A 22,006-nucleotide genomic window follows, 5' to 3' on the forward strand; every position below is an offset into this window, starting at 1 on the left:
GTCTAGATAAATATGTATACGTACTTACGGGCTGTCCATATGACTAGCGCGGGCAGTTCAAACAGCAAAATAGCATGATCCCTGGGACCAGCAAATATATCATTTAATGAATGAGTTCGGGCACAAAACGAATGAGCAACATGAAGAAAATGCCACCTAATTAATGCAAACAACTTCAGTGAGCAAAGACATCACACACAAAACACATACGGAAGCACTGCGACATAGCAGAAAAATAGTTGTATGGTAGTAAAGTATGTATCCCTATCATTCTCTGCAAGTAAAATATTTCGTACGTCTTAATTTATCACAGATTTTCGACTTTATTTATGTAAAAGCAATTATTATGTTCCATTTGGGACAAATAGTACAGTGACGTTTCGTAGATAGGTATGCGCTACGTAACCAACTTTTGCATAGTTTTACATAGAAAATTTACCAATCTCATTTTTACTATCATTTCTATGAGTTTTCCAATCACAGATAATATACTAATTGGCCTGTAATTGAATGGATCTGTATTATCTCCTGATGTAAAGATAGGTACAGTTCTGGCATATTTGGGTAATTGGAGTATTTTTTCACTGAGAATTGAGTGCTTAATAATTTTCCCAATATATGGCACTAAACTTTCAACACAGGTTTTTAACATGACATTTGTTATTTTATCTTTGTTAAAATAATATTTTTATTCTTTAGGGAAGTGATAATTTTGAGCACTTCACATTAATCAGTTGGAGACATGAAAATACTTTCAGCTGTTGTGCTGCCATGAACTTGCTCATCTTCAGAAAGGCCTTTTCTGATACCGTATTTAACATGTAGTTGATTTAGATTATTGCATATGTCCTCCTTGTTTGTAATGGTGACATTTACTACCAGATGGCTGATTTCATGTTTGTGTCCAGGCTTCCTGTTTAACACTTCATTGACTACATATCATGTTTCTTTTTGGTTTTGCAATTCTGTAATCTATGTTCATAATACTATTTTTGTAACACTCTTTTTAATTGCAGTCTAGAGGGGTTTTTACTTTAGTTTTGGTTTTCGAAGAGAGTCTAACCCATGGTTTTAAGGGAATGTGTTTGGGGATCTTTCTTATTATTGAAGTTAAGCTGGTTTCAATTCCCCTGCTAATATACTCAATAAATTTATTGTAATAGGTATTTATGTCAATTTCCTCACAGTTAAATTTATTTTGTAGTATATGCTGATTTAATTTGTTGTAATTTACAAATTGCTTGCCACTATCTTTGATTATTGGAACTTATGAAACTGATTTTTCACCAGAAATTTCACGTACCACTAGGTAATGACCACTTAAGTTATTTGTTATATTGAATACATTACAGTTTTTGCTACTGTTTGTGGAGGTTGTTTTTGGTACTCTAGTTGGATATTTTTATTACATGTTGTTTTTAAATTGTCATACAAACTTCTGTTTCTGGAAGTTGAGAGCAAGTCTATATTTGTATGTCCAAGAATTATTAAAGTTTGCCCTACTACTATTTAGGATATTTTGTAGTTTGAACATAAAATTTGGCCAAGTTACTTTGTTGTGGGTTAATAGATGGTAATGATTTCATATCTTTGATTTCCTTTTGTAATTGTGACTTGTGGTATGTTATGGGATTTATTTACTTCCTGTATGATATTGCTTTTCCATTTGTTTGAAACATAAAACGAAAGACTCCCACTTAACTGCTCTCTTACCACATGATGAGAATTGTAGTTTATTTCAAAAGCCTGGGTTAGTTTGTTGGTTAACCAGTTTTTGGAGATTGCAAGAATATCTACTTCTTGAATCTGATCTAAGATTATTTGGATATCATCAAATTTATTTTTCATGCTTTGTGCATTTATGTGTAAGCCTTTTCAATTCACATGATCTACATTATGTATGAATTCAAATTTAAATTCCTCTATTTTAAGAAAATTGTTTTCAGGTTCCATGTTTGGTTATGTAAGGACAAAATTTGAAATTAAGAGGAAAATAAAGCTTGGAATTGATGAAAGAATGAATGAGATCCTGGGTATGACGAGGGTATGACGAGGACTGGAAATCCTGTGAACTCGCAGAGGAATCTACCTTTCTGTTGGGTAAAAAATTGTATTAACGATACCCAGTTAATGACAGGTCTGGAATACATAACGACTGTCCAAAGAGTGTAAAATCATTATTTGCAATGAACGAAAGATAATCTTATACAATAACTATAAGCTGGAGTTGTGCCCTAATTTTGCAAAGTGAACCTTATAGCCTAGGCCTAGTACAGGGATGGCGAACCTTTTCCAACTAGTGTGCCATTTTAAGTCTGGTTTATTATTCTCAACTGTTGACTGTGCCACTAATTATTTTCATTTAAGAAATAGCTATAACCTATACCACCCCCCCCCCCCCCCCCCCCCCTGCAACCACGACTTCCATTCCAATTTCCCAATTATGTTTCCTAATACGTTATTTATTTATTTATTCATGTCTTTATTTACTGATTTATTATATATATATATATTGTGTAAATACATTTGATTGCATGTTCCGTGGTCGTATTTTGAAAATACTGCAAAATATACATTTTTAAATATGTAATTTTTGAGAATACCTAATATTATTTGTGAAAAAAATAAATAATAAGCTCCCATTGTAACACACTTCGCCATTAAATATGATTACCAGGTGAATTGGCTGCGTGGTGAGGGGCGCTCAACTGTCAGCTTGCATCCGGGAGATGGTGCGTTCGATCCCCACTGTTGGCAGCCCTGAAGATGGTTTTCCATGGTTTCCCATTTACACACCAGGCAAATGCTGGGGCTGTACCTTAATTAAGGCTACGGCTGCTTCCTTCCCATTCCTAGGCCTTTCCTATCCCATCGTCGCCATAAGACCTACCTGAGTCGGTGCGACGTAAAACAAATCGTAAAAAAATATTAGATTTAAAATCAAAAATACTAATATTGCCAATGGACTTCACTTCCTCCATTAGCTTCATTATTTTTCCATGTGGTAGTAGTTCGTATGCTCAACAATTTAACTTATTTCTCCCTCATCACATCTCCACAAGGAAATTGGAAAAACCAGCTATCCTCGCTTGTAAAATCTCATCCATGCTTTCATCAAAACATTCGGCATACATCTGGGAGTTACCCAAATCAGCTTTCAATTGCTCCGCATCTTCACTTATTCTTATTATCCTATCCTTGACAGCAGTTCAGCTGGCTGGAATTCTTTTAATTCTGTTAATTGTTTGTTAGGAAAATTTTCAAATAATGTGTCGGATGTCGATAAGAAAGTTTCTTTCAAGAACTCTCCGTCAGGAAGCGATTTCCCATGCATGCTGTACTATGCAATGAGGCAGTTGGAACCAGCCACACTGATATTATTCCTAGGGTGGAAATATGATACATTAGAACTAGGTTGTTTTGTGTAATGTTTGATATTTTGTGGAAGGAACTCTCTTCTTTCTTCAGTTGGCATGGAACAAACATTTACATGATTAGTCTCGAAATGGCGCTTTACATTCAATGTGGGGGATAAAATTGTTTTCGAACACAGGCAATACATCTTTCTATCAGTCCAAATTCCCCTGTTCACTTATCTTGAAAAATCCGGCCACTACCTTCATTATGTTTCTGTTCTTTTCGGCACCGAAAACATGTTTGAAAGGTCCGTATACATATCCACCAGAAAATGACACTTATCTCACTTGACCTATAAGTGTAGCAGTGTTGCCATATTGCACGTCCGAATATAACGAGTATTTAGATTTTCTTTATTTAATTCGTACATGTGAAACAATATAAGGTATGTACTGTCTGTTGTACAAGACGTGTATGATCATGTGGCGTGTCGCCTTGTTCGCCATCCTTGGCCTAGTATTACCAAAAAAAAGGTAGACTTTTTAAAAAATATGACCTTTTTAATATTTTATTTCATTACAAGCGATTAGAGAGCTGTTCTAATTTTCAAATATATATAATTTATTCACGTATTGAAAATAATAGATTTCACTGATTTCATGAGATTTTAAAACAAATCTTAAGTTTCAATGTGTAAAATATGTGCCCTGGTGTACGGTTATATAGCTGTATGGTTCCTCGTGCTTAATGAATATATCAAGCAACATTTAGGAGTGCAACGGCTACATTCTTGGACTGGGTGATTGTATTCTTTAGTGACAGATCTATCAACCTTTAAGGAACCAGATGCGACAGATTTTCTTTTTATGTATAAAACAGAAAACCTATTGCTACCATGTTTTATTTTCCAGAATGCTAGACGCCCATATGTTACCTGGTTCCTTTTTTCATGGCCTGGGATAGAGCATACCTCTAAAATCAGGGGACTTTCAGTTGATGTATACATATCCCTTACATTTTGTGTGTACTAGTATTGTATGTTGTATGCTGCATGACTTTATGGGCAAACTCGTTTTTGTGTATTTGTTCTGTAGTAGTTATTCTACGAGAGAAAAGCTGGGAGAAGAAAGTAAAGTACATGTGGGTGTAATAACGCTGATGATCACTACTTTGTGCCCTACAGTCGTCCCCGCACCATTGAGGACATAGTGGAGCAGGCAGAGGTGGTGACAGTATTCCGCAAGTGTATGGATGGCAAGAAGGACTTTCCTAACATGCTCCTGTATGGTCCACCAGGCACTGGCAAAACCAGTTCCATTCTTGCTGCTGTCAAGGAGATGTTTGGACGGGAGTCCTACAAAACAAGGTAAGAAATACTTCAACACTAACTCTGGGCTCTCACCCTGAGTGTGTGCCTTACTCAGTTGCTTGCATCTCTACATGTCATGGCGTTGGGTACTTGGCAGAATCTCTTCAAGGGAGTGTTTCATGGCAGAACATTTGTCTAATCGTTGACTTGTGTTGTTCTCAGTTGATAATTAAATCATTTTGCTTTGAATACTGAGTGTGACGCCATATTGAATTAATTTCAGCAAACAGTAGTTTTTTTACGGCACTTTCCAGCCACTCGGAAACCTTTCGGTCTCTCATTTCACTTCAAACGAACTTCGTGGAGACGCACTCACAAGCCTTTTCCAGATCAACGAACACTGCATCGAACTCTGATTTCTGTTCCCATATCTTTTCTGTTATTATATGGGTGGCCTTAATTGCATTAGTGGAGGATTTTCCTTTGTAAATCCACTCAGTACTGTCTCCCATGGCTTTATCATGTGGGATATCAATTTTATTCTGCATTAATTTCCTCATTCTCCTCTGTCTCCTTTTTTCTTAAAATTGGTAGCAAGAAGTTATAGCAGAGGGCACCAGCCCGTAGGTAATTGAATGTATTGTTCCTGCCCATAGCTCTGCAGGAAAATCAGTGCTTTCTATGTCGTCTTAATAGTTGCTTCCTCAAACTTTCGAGTGTGTGAAATGAAGTTTCTAAGACAAGGAGATATGCAGGTGAAATCAAAGGTAGGAGAAAGGCCATCTAAAGCAAGTACATGAGATGCATGTTCAGAGACAGTAGGTTGAAAGGATGATGCGTGGAAGAAAGACTAGTTGGAAATGGTTGGAACAAATTAAAAAAGATGTAGCAAAAAAGGGAGAGAGATATGTTTCTTGGGCTGCTGGAAGGATCCATAGTTAACAGTGGTGACCTTGACTGGTATTACTGTTATGTTTGCATTAGGCATCAGATGATTCTCAATTCAGCTAATTTGATTTGGCAATGCTACTAGACTGTTTTACTCTCGTGCAATATCTGTCATGTTCTTTTGTATGAATATCGGACGGTAATCGGTCACTAGCGTTTCCAGGTTCTCTCTGGGTAAGGTATTATACTTCACCCCGGTCTTAAAACACACTGTCAAATTATTCAACTTATTACATGGTGTTAAGTACAGAAGACTGGACATCAGTGGGTTAAATGACCTAGTAAGTTGAAAGTCTATTTTGAATAGAAATGCAGTAGTGAAAATGAAATATTCAATGTTGATTCTGCTATTTTCGTGCACTGCTAGGCATGCCTCTGGTGTTGCTATTTGTTTTGGTTGTTGTTGCAGGATTTTGGAGCTGAATGCATCTGACGAGAGAGGCATCCAGGTGGTACGAGACAAGGTGAAACAGTTTGCTCAGCAGACAGTCAGCAACATCAGAAATGAGTGAGTATTATGTTCTGCTGGGTAGGACGTTCTCACATTGCTTTGTTGTTCAGTTTGCTCAGCAAATGGTCAGCAACATCAGAAATGAGTGAGTATTATGTTATTAGCATCCTCTTGTCCTGCTGGGTAGGACGTTCTCACATTGCTTTATGTTGTTCAGTTTGCTCAGCAAATGGTCAGAAACATCAGAAACGAGTAAGTATTATGTTATTAGCATTCTCTTGTTCTGCTGGGTAGGACGTTCTCACATTGCTTTATGTTGTTCAGTTTGCTCAGCAAATGGTCGGCAACATCAGAAACGAGTAAGTATTATGTTATTAGCATTCTCTTGTTCTGCTGGGTAGGACGTTCTCACATTGCTTTATGTTGTTCAGCGGCCAGCCTTGTCCTCCCTTCAAGATCGTGATCCTGGACGAGGCAGACTCCATGACGCAGGCTGCGCAGGCGGCTCTGCGACGCACAATGGAGCGCGAGAGCAAGACTACTCGCTTCTGCCTCATCTGTAACTACATCAGTCGAATCATCAAGCCGCTGAGTTCTCGCTGCATGAAGTTCCGCTTCAAACCTATCTGTGAGTATTTGTCTTGGAGGTGTCCTAGTGTCACCCTCAGATCTGTGGTAGGAATTTCCTCTCTTGGTAGGTGAGCAGTTTCAGGACACATCTGGATTGATATGGAAACGCTATGTACGATTTTTTCCAACATGAGGGCATTTAAGATCAAGATAACAATTAAGTTAAAGGTTCCACCCTCCCTCACCATTTAAGCGTCCCTTACTAACACATTTTAATTTTAATTATGAAATGTTTTATGCTTTTTCACCTAAGCTTTAAGCGAAACAGCTGAAACATGTACTGTAAGTTTTTAATGACATAAAATTTAGCCGAAGGCTAAATAATAAAGTATCAATCAGGTTGAACCTTGATGACAGTATTGATACGGAATGAAGTGGATAATATGTAATGAGGGCATTTTACGTCGTGTATCTACTATTTCTAAAGATGAGAGGAAAACGTGTCAAAAACAAGAGAGAACAAATTCTGCTGGGGATTATAAAATAACAAAAGTGCACTGGGAGGTCTGAAAAACAAGACAACAAAAATATGGAAACATGCATGGGGCCAATTGCAGATCACACTCTTTCTAAAACAAATGTTAGTAGTAGCCGTTTGTTTTGGAGCAGTGGGTTATTAAACATTATTCTCTGGTCACACTCTTAGATAATGACTTGACCATGTGCAACTGCGACTTTTGCTGCCATTTTGAAATCGCCAAAACTTCTATTCCACCTACTCGAACGATCGAGTCGAAACTCGAAGGTGAAAGTTTCAACATACACACTACCTATGCATGCTTCGACGCGAGTGCCAGTCCACTTTTTAATACATTTTAATTTTGTCTTCATTAGTGAGGAATATTTCGACACAACTATGGTTCCGTTTCTATGAGTTTCGACTTGACAGTTAACGGGAAGACAGACATTGTTGCGAGTGCAATCAGCTGTTTCACAACATGAACTCTAAAATAAGTCCAGAATCAGCAACATGCACGATAACATATTTAGGATAATGATTGAACAGATAAAACTCAAGAAAATGAACTTCCTACTCACAGCTCGCATTGTTAATATATTCATTTCCTCTTAAGGAAGGAGAAAATCCTACAGAGGGAATACACCCCTCATTTCTGGGTCACTATCAGCATTGTCGTGGTTTGTTGAGGTTTCACACTGTCCTGACCGTAGCATCTTCAATGCTTCCCAAGCTTCACTTATCTCTGATTGTGTCTCACAACCTGCACTTAAACAGTCTACGGCTTCCCAAAGAAGTCATTCAACTCTTGAAACTGTGAAGAGTCGGTTGTTCGCAGCTACATAATCCTTCAGTTGGACTCAAAACAAATTCTATGGCGTTAAAATGGCACAGGTATGGTGGAAGGCGAACAACTGGATGCCCAAGCCTCCTGCTATTTCATCCAGCACGTAAACTGGGTACTAGGGCTTGTTTTGTTTCATAAGATGTACGAGATCCCCCTTCCTCATGTCATCGCGAACCAAAATATTGTGCTATTTCAACCACTCAATCAACTCGTTATTTCTACCCGCCATTGTCGGTGCTTTGTCAATAATGACAGAGTGTACTGACAAAGAGTACGAAAAGAACTGAGCACAATACAACACACAGCTGATAGTATGTGGTTACAGTAAACAACAGATCAACAACTCTGGTAACCGGAACTAAAGTCTAACACACTCTGTCAGAACTATCGGCTGTCTATGATTGACTGTTTATTAATTTACCGTATTTCACGGCATAATCGTCGCCACCGCGTAATCGTCGCATCCTTTATTTTCAATACAAAAATCGGACTTTAAACCTTTAATTACATAATCGTCGCACGTCCAAATTTTGTTCACTAATCTGGTTAAAAGGTAAATGGAACTGCAACGTAAGTTGCACATGAATGCGCAATTTAAATACGTGTATGGTTTATGGGCAATTTGGCAACACAGTCACGTTTGCGACATGTTGCACAACGTATAAATAAATAATACCGGTATATGTACGACGCATGGCTTACCGGTAGACTATCGGCAGTTTGACAACGTGGTCGCGAGACAGTGTACTATTTATTAACCACCTACATATTATGAGTTCCCATTTGAAATACGTAAGGCTGTAAGTTATCGCTTATCGGCAACGTCGCCAGGAAATACCGGCTAGGTAGGTTGAATGGACCTCGAACCAGCCCTCAGATACAGGTAAAATTCCCTGACCCGGCCGTGAATTGAACCCGAGGCCTCCGTGTAAGAGGCAAGCACGCTACCCCTACACCATGGGGCCGGCTCCTGTGTTATTGCGCATGAAGTGAAATCCAAGACGATAACGCAGATTTCCACGGAATTATTCAGCCGAATTATTTACGATGTCTCAGTTGTCATCGCTAGACTCTTATCTTACTACTACGTCATAAGTGTCCGGGCATGGGATGAAAACTTTTATCCAAGCAGTCAAGATAATTATTATCCAATGCTATTAAAGTTTTATTTTATAAACTCGTCAGTAATGTAATGTAAAATCATCAATAACTGGGAAGAAATATTAACCTAATTACCGTATGTTTAAAAGAAATTGAAAAAAATGAATGTTTGTTACTGACGTCTCGGAATACAGTCAACTATACAGTAGATCTACACCGCGCTAGCTAGAGCTCCAGTTTGCGAGCTTTGCGCAAGCGCAGTAGTGTGTCGCAACCAACGAGCTAAACTGATAAATTGTTGCATGCTTCCTTGCTTTCTAACAGTATTGGCTGCTCTGGAATGGACAGATCACAGATGCATTTATTTGTTTCAGATTTACGTGATTACTGTAGACATGTGTGCGTGAGAATTTAAGTTTTTAATTTGTGTTTTGGGTGTTTGCAGAAATAATTTGTTTTAATAGTGAACAATTACGGAAAGTCATTTATATCGCAAAACATTAACGTGTGAAGCATTTATAAGCGATTATGGGTAAATATAGAAACTATTCTGCGGGCTTCAAGCTAAGCGTAATTGCCTTCGCTGAACAGCACGGGAACAGAGCTGCAGAAATAAAATTTTCTGTGAGTGAAAAGTTGGTGCGTGACTGGCGGAAAGTAAAAAACAAGCTAAAAAGCACAAACCCTTCTAGACGCCCGTTTAGAGGTCCTAAAACAGGGAAGTTTCCTATAATTGACGAAGAAGTGTTTAGGTACGTCAGTGAAATACGTAACAATGGCTGCAGTGTATCATATGAAATGTTACAAATTAAGGGACAGGAGGTAGCGCGCAAACGCAACATACTGGTAACTCAGTTTAAGGCGACTCGTGGGTGGATTAAGGGGTTCATGCGACGACACAATCTGTCAGTGCGAAGGAGAACAACACTAAGCCAAAAGTTGCCTGCTGATTACACGGACAAGATTGTAAATTTTCACCGATTTGTCATACGGTTGCGCAAGGAAACTTCGTACTTCCTTTCTCAAATCGGTAATGCCGATCAGACTCCAATCTTTTTTGATATGCCTCGCAACAGCACTATTGCACTAAAAGGATCACGGAGTGTAATAATGAAAACCAGCGGTAGTGAGAAGTTGCGATGCACGGCAATGCTAGCCATTACAGCTGACGGGAGAAAGTTGCCGCCTTACATCATTTTCAAGAGGAAAACGATGCCTAAGAATATACAGTTTCCCCGTGGAATTCATGTACGAGTGCAACCAAAGGGTTGGATGGACGTAGAACTCATGCTGGATTGGGTTAAAATTGTGTGGAATAGAAGACCTGGTGCACTACTAAAACAACCAGCTCTGCTTGTTTTAGATAGTTTCCGAGGTCACCTCGTGAACGAAGTGAAGCAAATTCTCACTACAAATAAGACACGGCAGATAGTCATTCCTGGTGGCCTAACATCTGCTTTGCAGCCACTAGACGTATGTGTTAATAAACCCTTTAAAGACCGCTTACGTCGATTTTACAACGAGTGGATGATGAGCGGCGATCAGCAATTGACGTCCGCCGGAAATATCAGGCGTCCACCCTTGGACTTGTTACGCTCGTGGGATCTTATACCACCTGAACTAGTCTCCAAGAGCTTCAAAAGGGCTGGGATTTCGAATGCACTAGACGGTTCCGAAGATGACGCAGTGTGGCAGGGAGACGAAGAATCTGATACTGGTATTAATAGAGGAGAGGACGGCGCATCAGATAGCGAAACCTGCGATAGCGACACCGAAGATTTGGAATAATTTGTGTACCGGTAAGTCCGCATTTCACAACAAAGCGATAATTTTTTGCAAGTGTAATATTTTAACTTTAATACTCAAATTAATGACAAATTAACTTAATACGTTCATTTTTATTTTCAGGTTGGAAAAACGTTCGCCGAATTGTTGCGAAAAATTATGAATTTTGTTTTAGACTATTTTAATTATTTTGATGTATAAACGCGAGTATTACGTGCATCTTAAATTAGTATCAAATACAATTTAGTAAATACATTTTTTGAGTAATACAAATACTGGTATTAAATATTCATCGTATAATGGTCGCACCCTACAATTTTTTTCGAAAATTTTGGTATAAAAAGTGCGACGATTATGCCGTGAAATACGGTAGTTAGCCTCTGTCAAAAGGCAGCACTCAAATGACAAGTCGAAACTCGTAAGGCTGTCACAAGACACTAGTGAACTTCACAAGATTATGTTCCTAATCCTGATGTAATGTGTCCTATTCAATACATTAGATGGAGTGATAAAAGTCAAACATTTTTCGACTCGTTTGAGCCATCTTCAGTGAAAAATACGGGGTTAAAGTTATTTACGTAATAGAAGCTAAAAATGTGTTAAAAACATAATGAAGGAACAAATGAAAAACAAAAAGACACGAGGGAAATAAAAATCAATTCAATATATACAAGATTTCTATCATTAGCTGGAGTAATAATCAACTCGTTTGAGACATCTTCAGTGAATAAGTTTACATTTTTACATAAATAAAGCTAAAAAGTGTGTTAAAACCAATGAAGAAAGGAATGAAAACAAATGATAAGATGGAAACGAACATTAAGTGTTTATAGTGAGGTTGTGGACCGCGGTGTGATATAATTAACAGGATGAAATCACTGTGTTGAAAATTCAGAATTGGCAGACTGTCTTTGTAGAGTCACCATCGTCACGACATTAGAGACCGTGTCTTAAGGTGGCATATGGGCAGGCAGACCACCATATTTAGAAGGATTTTAAAAAATTGTAGCAAATAGCACGTAGGTTGCAATTGTAACATGTATATATCATTAAAAAAATAAAAAGGGTCTATTCTGCAGATTAAAAAGTTGCATTAAGATCTATTGAATACTTTTCACATTACACATTTTCCAACGGTAAGCCTTTTGCAACAGCAAAAAGAAGTCTGACAACAAAGTCTTACACAAAATGAGCTTTAGTGTGGAATAGTTTGAAGCATTCAGGGACACAAAGTGCTACAGAACACATTGGATACCACCAGCATGTCTCTTTTCTCATTACTTTCCTATTTTACGCCTTTCCTTTATCTGCACAATCATGCTTTGCAAGTGCATCCAAATCACCAAACGTACCTGGCGAATGTGAATCAGTCCCTGCCTTTGAATTATCATCGCTTGCGTCACTTTGTTCTAAATGAATCTCCAGTCATATGAAGATCATGAAACATTAGCTAAATAAACTACAAAGTGCAGAATCACACCTGGGTGGAATATGATAGAATACCTTCATCACTAACACGAAGTTCGAAATCAGGGTCTAGATCTGAATCATTTACCTCTTCTTCTGAACCACTGTCATCAAAAATCTCTACAATTCCACTTTCATTCGATGATCCAATCAAGATAGCAGAAACAAACATAGTCTAAACACTTCGCACGATGTAAACAAAACTCCGAAAGCGCGCGCCTTGAGCAGCTGGAAGCATGTTGTGTAGAAGCGAACTCGAGCAAAAATAATGCTATAAATTCGAGAAAAGAACGACAGAGGGCATGAACGCACGGTATAGCTGTTATAAAAGTTCTTTAATGTGGTATGTATAGTTTCCGCTTGATTCTCGTCCTGGTTTTGTTGACAACATAAGAAATACGCGGGCCCGAGTTAGCCTCAGGCGCGGTTAGTCTGCGCTGATACCCCACCCCGATACACACTAAAGCTCGGTCTCCAATGTGTTAAGAGGGAAGCAAAAAACTGAGAATCTAAGTTTGAGAGGAGACACGTGCCAGGTGAAATGTATACGACACGTGATGGAAAACCGCCAGTGACTTTCAAATTTTAGAATAGTTGCACTCTTGTCTCAATTTTAGCCATCCCGTTCTCAATGATTGTTTCCAATGTTGGCTAGGTGCGTTTGCCTTATTTTAAATAGTCAGGAGGGCAGCAAAATCTACGAAGCTGTGTTAGAGAAGATAACAGATGCATGGTAAACTGTATGTGACCACAGTCGAAACCGTCAGTGAAGTTCCAATACTACTAAGGTTAAGAAATGTAAGTTTACTTCCTGATCTTGATCTTTAAGCCCATATAATGGAAGACTTTTCGTTTTGCTTCGTTAGCATAATCATTAAGAGAGAAGAATTTCATACTGAACCATTTTATACTTTCTTTTAACTTATTAGTGAAGGTCAGGCCATTTCGAGAGGACAACCAATTAATAGTAAGTTTAAAAGTTTCTTCACACTTTTTTCATTTTTTTACTTATCAGTCCAAGTTTCTCATACAACCTCATTTTCTCCATTACAGATTGGAACTTCACTGACGGTTTCGACTGTGGTCACATACAGTTTACCATGCATCTGTTATCTTCTCTAACACAGCTTCGTAGATTTTGCTGCCCTCCTGACTATTTAAAATAAGGCAAACGCACCTAGCCAACATTGGAAACAATCACTGAGAACGGGATCGCTAAAATTGAGACAAGAGTGCAACTATTCTAAAATTTGAAAGTCACTGGCGGTTTTCCATCACGTGTCGTATACATTTCACCTGGCACGTGTCTCCTCTCAAACTTAGATTCTCAAGTTTTTTGCTTCCCTCTTAACTATTTGTGGTGATGGTGACTAAAAAGACAGTCTGCCAATTCTGAATTTTCAACACAGTGATTTCATCCTGTTAATTATATCACTCCGCGGTCCACAACCTCGCTATAAACACTTAATGTTCGTTTCCATCTTATCATTTGTTTTCATTCCTTTCTTCATTGGTTTTAACACACTTTTTAGCTTTATTTATGTAAAAATGTAAACTTATTCACTGAAGATGTCTCAAACGAGTTGATTATTACTCCAGCTAATGATAGAAATCTTGTATATATTGAATTGATTTTTATTTCCCTCGTGTCTCTTTTGTTTTTCATTTGTTCCTTCATTATGTTTTTAACACATTTTTAGCTTCTATTATGTAAATAACTTTAACCCCGTATTTTTCACTGAAGATGGCTCAAACGAGTCGAAAAATGTTTGACTTTTATCACTCCATCTAATGTATTGAATAGGAGGACACATGAAACTTCCCTTGTAAAGTGAAAACCATCAATATGGAATGATTGTAATATGTAGGCTATCAGACGACAAATATTCGCTACACTTACTTGTACAGTACCACTCAGTACAAAATACATTTCTGAATAGAATGCGAAATACAAGTACAAACAGGCTCACTGTGTTATTCAGCAATCCTGCTGCTAACCGGAAAGTAAAACTGAACATTCCTGAAGCTAACGGCTTGCTCCCTGTACATGCAACTTATCCTGTGAAATTCAGGAATTCAAGGCCTTTTCCCATTATCGCACAACTGTAGCGAGGGCTCTTCTTATCCGAGTTGGAAACCACGTTCATTTCACAACGGATGACAAACACAGTAACATTTTCAGGTTTAGGAAAAATGTGATCATCGAGCTCGATAGCTGCAGTCGCTTAAGTGCGGCCAGTATTCGGGAGATAGCGGGTTCGAATCCCTCTGTCGGCAGCCCTGGAGATGGTTTTCCGTTGTTTCCCATTTTCACACCTGTCAAATGCTGGGGCTGTACCTTAAGGCCACGCCTGCTTCCTTCCCACTCCTAGCCCTTTCCTGTCCCAACATCGCCGTGAGACCTATCTGTGTGGGTGCAACGTAAAGCAAATTATAAAAAAATAAGTTAAAAGAATATGTGATAGTTCTAAGCAGTAATAGCGAATATTTGTAACGTGATAAGTGAGGTATCTTTATATGATGAGAATCAGGATTTTGAATTTACAATGCGCTAAGCGGGGAAATATGCACTAACGTGATTATACTGTGTACATTCAGCTAGTGCAGTGTCCAGCAAAGCATTAGCTGCCCTCCGCCATGGGGACCTGGTGGTTCGACTTGTGGGGAACAGAACATGAAGAGCCATTGTAATCAAACAAACGGCAACTAAAAGCAGGATGTGGCTGAAACTTCGATCAAAGAAGAATTTAGTTAATACCTACTTATAATAAAAACATCAAAGGAAAGGAACACCACCAGTAACATTAACACAAAACAGACATACGTACGCCGGTGTAATTGTTACAATCTTGCTGGTACTAGTCTTCATGGAAAATACCTCACTGTGCAGAGTGAGTTGAAAATGTGAAGCGACATTACCCCAAGGAAAGCAGAGCTTCCTTCGCTCTACATGATCCCGAAGACAGAGAATAAAGCTCTCCTGCAATGCACTTCCCGAAAGTTGCCTGTGCTGGGCGGTGCAACAGGAAACAGCGCAGAAAATTAATGATCAATGACTGCACAGGAGTTGCCAACGAAATTTAAAAGTTTAATTTAACGCTTCGTATCTTGTCTGGAAACTACTCGAAGCTTGTATCTTCTGCAAGTCCCACAAAAATCAACACGTGGTGTGCAGGGTGTCCCACAAATTTCTACAATAAAGTTTAATACAATTTGTAAATGATCCAAAATTTCCATGAAGTAGGATATTTACCGTATTTACTCGCGTATTAGAACCCCCCATCGCTTTTCAAGACGAGGAAAATGAAAAAAATAAATCTCGCATATAAGACCCCCCAGCATAATTCGTCAGAGAACAACAACGATTCTGCTTCGAAGTGGGTACAAGTTTTATTGCAGCTCTGATGACATCGCACAAATTTATGAATAGTTTTGTCTGTACAACCTGCACAATGAAAACGCATAAAATCCATGCGGTAAATCAGGCCTAGCTTCGTGTCCAACCCGCACTTTTCAAGCATGCATCAGTCATGCTATACGTCTGTGTTTTGTAGTTAATAATGTCCTCCTGCGTAATGCTTAACAGAATTAGTTGCTGTTCTCGGGAGTCTGATTTCGATTCCTGGTACCGTCCTGCCAGAGATTTACAAATGGCAGGAAGGTTGATATGCGGTAAAAGCAGTACATGTAACTCCCCTCCACTGGGTGTGTGTCTAAAAAGAGCTGTAGCACCTCGGGATGAGGACACGAGTTTACTTTAGTTGAGAAATATTCGCGGTTGTTGCTATTTATACAGCAAGCGGATCATTAACAAAGTGGTCGTTTAATATCTCGTAACTTGGCCCAATATAGGTAGGCCTATATATTTGGAGAGAAGTAAGTTTAAAACGTGATAAAAGCTATCCAATTAAAACTATTGTTTTACTCGCCATTGTACCTAACAAATAATAATTTATGTCCCCACGTACTTTAAATGATTTTCGGAGACGCCAAACAAAACATACTAGGGTACCGGTATGCGTTAATTAAAAAAAGAGACAACAAACGTAAAAAATTAAACGTTATGATAATAAAACACATTACCTGTAGATATCCATAAATGCGGTATATTTTCCTGTTATTTATTTTTATTCTTTCCGTCGAGGAACTTTTGGCACTATCAGGGCGATAATATACCTAACCTAAACAATGTGCTCTGTCTTATCTGATGGACAGCTATTTACACATATCCTGATGTGATAAATGTAGAGAACAACATGAAATATATTTAATAATAACGGTCTGTGTTTCAACAGCCGCAGTCATCAAAAGAATGTTTCCAGTTACTATGTATTACATTCGGAAGTACAACTCGTAACATATGCTAGTTATCAGCTGATGGTTTGGTATGCCTTCTACAGCACTTCTTTATTCGGAAGGAGTGGCTTCTGCTGCATATACACCAAGTGGGAATAGATTTACACTGTTCAGACTCTATAGTCGGGAACGAAATTATTTTTAAAAGGTTCAAAAAGACGGGACCTCGTATGTTCTTGATTGCAGTGCATGGCTCAAAGAGAATGAAGCATGGCTGTCGCGACTGACGAGAGATAGCCGTGAAGATGATGTCACTTAGAATGACGACACGTCGCGCCGGTAGCAAGGCAGGGAAGTTGGCGGCGCAAGGCGATAATTCAAATGAAAGCAGTGATCAGGTTTACTGTGTGCGAGGCCTACTGCTGACCGGCCATTAAGTTCTTTTGTATCAATATATAATAGTATAACACGTTGCCCTTATCCCTTTTTTCTACGGGATTGAGTATGAAGTGAGATGTAACGAATGACGTAATATGAGTAACTAAAACAGACTTTTGTATGTTCCGTAGGTCTAAGTCGTGTTCACCATCAATTGTCTTTTTATGTTTAGAAATATTGCCTTCCTACGAAAATAGCCGGTGTAAGTTAAATGCGTTCTAAGTTTGTTAAATAAGAGTGTAGAATGTTTAAACGTACAATTTATAGCCTAGAAGTCACGTGTTCGCTGCACAAAATTTTGAGGTTATCGCATATTGGGGAAAAAAGGGGTCTAATACGCGAGTAAATACGGTTTATAAACTCTCACAGCACACGTCGCACAGTGTCATGTTCAGCGGGATCCAAGTCAAGTAATTCTAATTGATCCTGAATTTCCTGAAACCTTTCCAAACATCCTGTAGATTGGGAAATGTAAGTTCAACTTTAAGAATGTCTTGTGAACTCTCATGCTATGTTCTTTGTGACTGAACACATTTTTCTGCATTATTGTTCCTTGCAGTGTTTTTCCCTAATCTCTTCACCTTTATATTCTGCTATACCAGTGTACCCATTTTATTGAAAAAGACAGGAAATATACAAGAATAACGCAAGGAAATGACTTGTGATGTCCAAATTGAGCTTTCAACCTAATACTGAACCGGAACGAAACGACAGAGCGAGTCCGATACATAGAGTACTGTGAGAGAGAGAGAGAGAGAGAGAGAGATAGTGGATGGCAGTCCTTGAGGTGTGTGTGTGATGTAGTTTACAATAATGTAATGCCAGGTCTTTACTTTGAGAGGAAAATTAAATCTTTAATTTGTAATTGCCTTGTACTCATTAAACCAAAACTCTTATGTTTGTTCTTTTAAAAGCTACGCATGTTAATGCAGAGACGCTAAATGTTACGGATTTCACCTCGATGTTGAGGAGAAATTATTGTGGGAAACCAAAATTATCGGATAAAGAAAATTCTACAAAGATAGATGTGTATGTGAACGACACTTCCATTCACTACAGAAACACTCATGCCAGTTTCTCGAACAAGGTCCTTGATGAGGTGTTAGTTTACTGTGAGCAATGTTCAATTCCAGTGGTTATAGTGGCTGTTTACGATGGGATTAATGATAACACACTTCGCAGATTGGCAATTTATGATAAAGTGTAGCTTCTTTATGCTATTTTAAGTGTTTGTGCAAAGTATGTTTCAAGATGATGAATCATAAACATACTCAAGTGTTAGTCTTTTGTACCCTGTCTGTTTCTAGCGGAGGAGCGCATGATGGAGAGGCTGCGGCACATCTGCGAGATGGAGCGTGTTCAGTGCGACGAGAACGTGCTTCAGGCCCTGGTGGAAGTGTCTGGAGGTGACATGAGGCATGCCATTACCTGTCTTCAGTCCTGCAGCAGGCTCAAGGATGTGGACCAGCCAGTCACCAAGGAAGACGTCTTGGAGGTCACGGGGGTAGGTTAAACCTCTGAACAATGGCCGCAGTGGAAATAATAACCTATGTTTATTTCATAGTAGGTTATTTTGTAACTTGGTGGTTGTGTGTAGCGGGAGCGTTCACCTTCCGTAGTTACGTGCGTGGAATGGGTAGGAATAAAGAGGGACAAAGCAAAGCTATGCCAAGTCATGTCCACTTACCTAGTAACATGTCGAGGGAGCATAGTAAAGGCTACATTTAAATGCAACTTTGTGAAAGAGGATGGCAGTGAACATACCACATATCCCCCATGAAACATGTGATTGTTGTCTGGCAGAGGACATTGCGAGAACCAAAAGTCCTAGTTTGTTTCCGGTGAGAATTCTGAAGAGAGGCTGAGTGATGCATGTTCTATGTCTCTGAATGTTTGTCACTTTCTGGTTATTTTCTTTTTGTTCTAACCCCCAGTAACCAATGAGTGATGGAATGATATTTTCCCTTACTCAACCATAGCTAGAAAATGAAAAATGATGTTATATAAAGTTGACCTTGTGATCCGCGAAACAGCCTGCCGAATGTTTATTTCTCCATTGCAGGTCGTTCCAGACGAGTGGGTCGACGGTCTGGTGCAAGTGTGTCACACGAACAACTACGACAAGCTTGTCCAGTTCATCTCCGACCTCATGTTGGAGGCGTACGCCTCATCTCAGGTACTAGCTCAGTGTTTAGGTGGGGTTGATTCAGTGGAAAGGCTAGAGTAATGTCGTGGATGGGATGCAATCATGTTAAGTGATTGTAATTATTGTTCTTCTTGGAAGGTTGTTAATCCTGAGCTTGCTGTCACTACTCTCTGAACAGTTCAGATAGTCCTCCTTTCCATCATGTTCTTTGTCAAACATGGAGTCTCCTATTCTTATCCGTACGTCTCTGTTGCTAGCATGGACGTTCTTCTACACCACCACAACTGAAATGTCGACTCGCTTAGAGCAACACACTCCACAAGTTATGTTAGCCTCAAGTTGATGTTAGATGTGAAGAACTTCCCCTTTTTATGAAATATCTGTCTGCCTCCAAAATGTCATCTCAGCCACCGCTTGCTTGAATGTCATGAAATTTTGCCCTAACATTCTTACTATCACATAACTGTTTTCTTTCAAAATTGGGTAATAATGTAAAATGAGTGTCTTCTCTCTCTCTCTCTCTCTCTCTAAACTGGACAAATTGAGCTGAAATTTGGTGTCAACATATCCGAGATATTCAGTTCAAACACAGTCATATTCAGTAATCGACTGGCCTTTAATTGTAAGTTTTTACTAAACTTGTGCGTGTTCAAACACCAATAAAATGCACAACTGTCACCAAAAAAGCCTCACTGTGTGTAAAGTTACATGTTCCAGTGGCTTTAAAACTAATCAGCGATTACATTTTTATCATTAAAGTGTGCTCTCTGCGACTGGTTCAGCAGCTAGTTTCCCTTAAACCACCAAACACCCGGGCTCCGTACGCCCACATATACACTGCAGTCTTCACAATATTAGTTGTAATGTTTTCTTAACTTCCTCTTCTCTTCCCAGAACTTGGCTGTCCTTTCTTCATCTGTAATGGTGTACTGTTTTCGTTTGACTGTTTTTAATTTTAGTCTTGTATCTTTACTTCTCAGAATCCTCTTCTCTTTTCTCTCTGCAATTTGTTTTATTATATTCAGCTCTTCGAAATCATTCTGGACCTCAACAAACCAGTTGCTCTTGGTTTTACTTTTCCAGAAGAAATTGAATAATTGTTTCAGTAGTCTGGTCTCTGGTAGTCGTATCCACAACTGATTCATTTTCCTGATAGACTATTTCATTAGGCAGCATCCTCCATTGTCCATTTACTTGATGTTTTTGATTGATGATTGTCCTGATGATCCTTCTGTCTATTTTTTGGATTTTATCCATTGTTGCTTTGGTATTCAACTTAAACCGAGTTTCACTTGCATAAGTTGCTTCAGGTTCAACTACTGAACCATAATGTTTGAATTTGGCGTTTATGGAGAGAGATTTCTTCTTATATGTTGACCATGTGACTCGTGCTTGTCTCAGTTTTGTTGTTCTGTATTCTACTGAGGCTTTCTCATTTAGGTCCAAGTTATAATTTCCCCGAGATACTTGAACTTTTTTACAACCTTAATTTGTTTGTTATTGTTTAGTTGACTGACAGGGGTGTCCACATCTAAGGTTGGCATAATTTCTGTCTTTTCAAATGCAGTTTGTAATCCCACTTTTGCTGCAAAGTTTTCTAGTTGTTCAATTTGGACTTAAGCCTCTCCCACACTATTTGCCAGTAGTGCAAGATCGTCTGTAAATGCTAAGCAGTTTAGTTTTATATTTCTACCAATCTTGATGTTCGGTTGGGATTTCTTTCTCCATTCTCGCATGACCTTCTCCAGTACACAATTAAACAAAGTAGGTGAGAGACCATCCCCCTGCTGAAGTCCAGTTTTGATTCTAAATGGCTCTGACAATTCTCCTCTAAATTTAACTTCTGCTTTAGTATTCTTGAAAGTGATTCCAATAAGGTTGATCAGTTTTCTGTGAACACCAAATTCTTGAAGGGTATTCAGTAGTGACGCCAGTTGAATACTGTCACAAGCTTTTTTGAAGTCAACACAAGTGATGACTATGTTCTTACTTCGAGCTCTTTGATGCTTCATAATCCACTTAAGACTGATGATTTGATCTGGACAACTTCTGCCTGGCTGCAATCCTCCTTGGTACTCTCCAATTTCTTGGTCCATTTGTTCCTGTATTCTTGAGTGAATAATTTTAGAAAAGATCTTATATGTGACATCAACAAGGGATATCCCTTTCTTGTGTAGGGGGTGGATTATTGCCGAGTTCCATTCCTCAGGCATTTTTTCGGAGTTTATATGTCAGTAATACGTTTATGCAAATTTCGGAGTTTGTGTTGTAAACAAGGTTGGGTTTACAAAAAGCACAACTTCTTTATTTGCTTCACATGTAAAATTACAATATTTACACTAACAAAACTGAAAGTTATCTCGAAGCAAATTGAACTATGAATTTGGAGAAAGAGTCTGTCTTTGTACACTATATACACGTTGGAGTATTCACGTTCACTACTATTTCGGAAAGATAGTCTTTGTGACATGAAAAGTTCTTGATAGATTCACAATTAAGTATTTATTTATTTTCCACCTAGTCGATACAATGATTGCTTAAGGCAACTTTTAATGGTCAAAAGTGGTACATGTTTCGTATATTATCAACATCTTCAGCCACATAACACTGTTTAGATGAAAAATATATAAAATTGACAAAGTAATGCTTTATATGAAGTGTCCTTAAAATTAACATAAGATTGACAAGATTAAAACAAACAAATAACTTGTCAATCTTATGTTAATTTTAAGGACACTTCATCTAAAGCATTACTTTGTCAATTTTATATATTT

The 22,006-nt window shown here is 38.5% G+C and overlaps 1 protein-coding gene across 3 annotated transcripts in view; it reads left to right on the top strand.

Moving 5' to 3' along the window:
* The window catches only part of LOC136885266 (replication factor C subunit 4), a 45,250-nt gene that overhangs the window by 2,239 nt on the left and 21,005 nt on the right, over positions 1-22,006 (top strand). Inside the window, exons 2-7 of one of the 3 annotated variants that reach the window (XM_067157755.2) lie at positions 2,678-2,732; positions 4,541-4,723; positions 6,024-6,122; positions 6,497-6,693; positions 18,394-18,590; positions 19,149-19,262. In XM_067157755.2, coding sequence (XP_067013856.1) covers positions 4,605-4,723; positions 6,024-6,122; positions 6,497-6,693; positions 18,394-18,590; positions 19,149-19,262 — 726 coding nt within the window. In that variant the 5' untranslated portion in view covers positions 2,678-2,732; positions 4,541-4,604. The remainder of the gene's footprint in view (positions 1-2,677; positions 2,733-4,540; positions 4,724-6,023; positions 6,123-6,496; positions 6,694-18,393; positions 18,591-19,148; positions 19,263-22,006) is intronic. The other 2 variants (XM_067157753.2, XM_067157754.2) reach the window with 2 other exon arrangements.

The sequence above is a fragment of the Anabrus simplex genome, chromosome 14, assembly GCF_040414725.1.
Source record: "Anabrus simplex isolate iqAnaSimp1 chromosome 14, ASM4041472v1, whole genome shotgun sequence".
Lineage (NCBI taxonomy): Eukaryota > Metazoa > Arthropoda > Insecta > Orthoptera > Tettigoniidae > Anabrus > Anabrus simplex.